Source organism: Nanorana parkeri, unplaced genomic scaffold (genome assembly GCF_000935625.1).
Source record: "Nanorana parkeri isolate BGI_ZX_2015 unplaced genomic scaffold, ASM93562v1 scaffold416, whole genome shotgun sequence".
NCBI lineage: Eukaryota > Metazoa > Chordata > Amphibia > Anura > Dicroglossidae > Nanorana > Nanorana parkeri.
The window spans coordinates 77,474-79,265 of record NW_017306684.1 but is presented as its reverse complement, the minus strand read 5'-3'; the positions used below and the strand labels follow the sequence as shown (position 1 = coordinate 79,265).

The window sequence follows — 1,792 nt, the reverse complement described above, 5'->3', positions numbered from 1 at the left end:
TATATATACATTGCACTTTAGATTTAAGACAAAAGGTTCTGTGCATGAAGCGATGGATTTTTCCACCGGGATTTTTTATTTAAAGGAGAACTATGGGGTCAGTGTTTTCCCCCATAGTTCTCCTAAGGGTCACGGGAGGACATAAACTAGCGTCCTCCCGTCACCCAAAGCTCAGTATACCGCCAGCTACAGCTTCCAATATACTGAGACCACCGCAGCCGGGACGGATCCCGACATGGACGTCGGGATCCGCCCAGCTGCGTGAGTGACATCTGGCTCTGCCTATCTAGAGGCAGCTGTACTTGCCCCCTCCTAGTCTGTTTCGCCAGTCAGCGCTGGAGGATCAGAGCGGAGAGGGGGGAATCCCTGCAGGGAGCTGATTGGAAAGTGAGCGAGCGACGGAATGTGTTCGCTCACTTCCTGATCTATTGAGCCGACGTGTGACAGTTTCATTATCACACGTCGGCTCGAACTATGAGGTGGAGTGATTTTCACTCGCCTCATCCTTTAACTACTCGTGATGAACAAACATGAACGATGCTAAACAATGCTTCAGAAGCTGCCAGAAGCATTTTGATAGGCCAAGTTCATGTTTCGGAAGCCCGCCTCCTCTCTCTATACATTATGGACACATTTCGGTGGGTGTCTACCAATGTGGCCTCCCTAATAGAGTAGAAAACAAAGATCAGCAGCACTCAGAGGATAACGTTCAAAATTCGGCCATGTGATATCATGTGACGATGTGTGAGAATAAATGAACAGCAAACTTTGAACGTCATCCTCCGAGTGCTGGTGAGCTTTGTTTTCTACTGACTGATGCCATCTGTGATTATCACTACAAGCACCACCATTACCTATTCGTCCTAGATGCTGTAAGGCACATGTGTGAAATGCAAGGCCCAGCGGCCGAACCCGGCCCACCATTTCCTAGACTTCTACTTTCAGATCTAGGTATTAACCACCTCCGGGCCGGCCGTAGTAAAAAAACGGCCGGCCCGAGCTCTCTAGATCTGAGCGGGCGTCTATAGACGTCCGCTCAGACACGCCCCCCCGCGCTCGGCGCGCGCGAGCGGGAAATGGCCGTTTTTTTTTATACTGAGCTTAGGGTGACGGGAGGACGCTAGTTTGTGTCCTCCCGTTACCCCAAGGAGAACTATGGGGGAAAACACTGACCCCATAGTTCTCCTTTAAGTTATTACTAAAACCAGTGATCATGGAATGCAGAGGCAATGATGAGAAAGATTAGATACATTTATATAGTCTTAGAGATACAACCAGCCCTTTGAGGCGCTTGATGCGTCCCGCGATTATATTGAGTTGGACACCCCCCTGCTGTAAGGAGTGCAGGGGGACATATCGGAATACCTCCCCAATAGAGGAGTCTCACCGTTTCTTCATCTCCAGTTTGATGTCGATCCCCTGTTGTTCCAGCAGCTCCCGCTGGGCAAAGTTCCAGTCGACGGGTTCGGTCTGATTCTCTACCGGGGCGTTGTTTCTCTCCCTCTCCAGACGCGCCTGTTCCGGGTGGTTAAAGCGGAAGACGTGGTTCTTTCCCATCACTATCCTGTTACCTGCAAGCCGGATAGGGAGACTATAGGTCACCCTGCCAGGGGAGGAGCCAGCTTTGCCAGAGTCGCCCGATGAGAAACTCACCTGATTTCAGCACCAGGAGTTGGGTCACCTGCTTTCCATTGACATAAGTGTAGGCTCCGTCACAGGACTCCAGGGTGACGATGACTGCGGAGAGATGGCATGAGGTGGTGAGATCGGTAACGCAGAGGGGGGGGGGGGG

At 51.3% G+C, this 1,792-nt stretch overlaps 1 protein-coding gene across 3 annotated transcripts in view; it reads right to left on the bottom strand.

Moving 5' to 3' along the window:
* Nucleotides 1–1,792, bottom strand: part of KIF1C (kinesin family member 1C) — a 28,820-nt gene that overhangs the window by 6,845 nt on the left and 20,183 nt on the right. For all 3 annotated transcript variants that reach the window (XM_018559834.1, XM_018559837.1, XM_018559835.1), the window contains exons 16-17: nucleotides 1,654–1,737; nucleotides 1,388–1,571 (exon numbers count right to left, since the gene is read on the bottom strand). In XM_018559834.1, coding sequence (XP_018415336.1) covers nucleotides 1,388–1,571; nucleotides 1,654–1,737 — 268 coding nt within the window. The remainder of the gene's footprint in view (nucleotides 1–1,387; nucleotides 1,572–1,653; nucleotides 1,738–1,792) is intronic.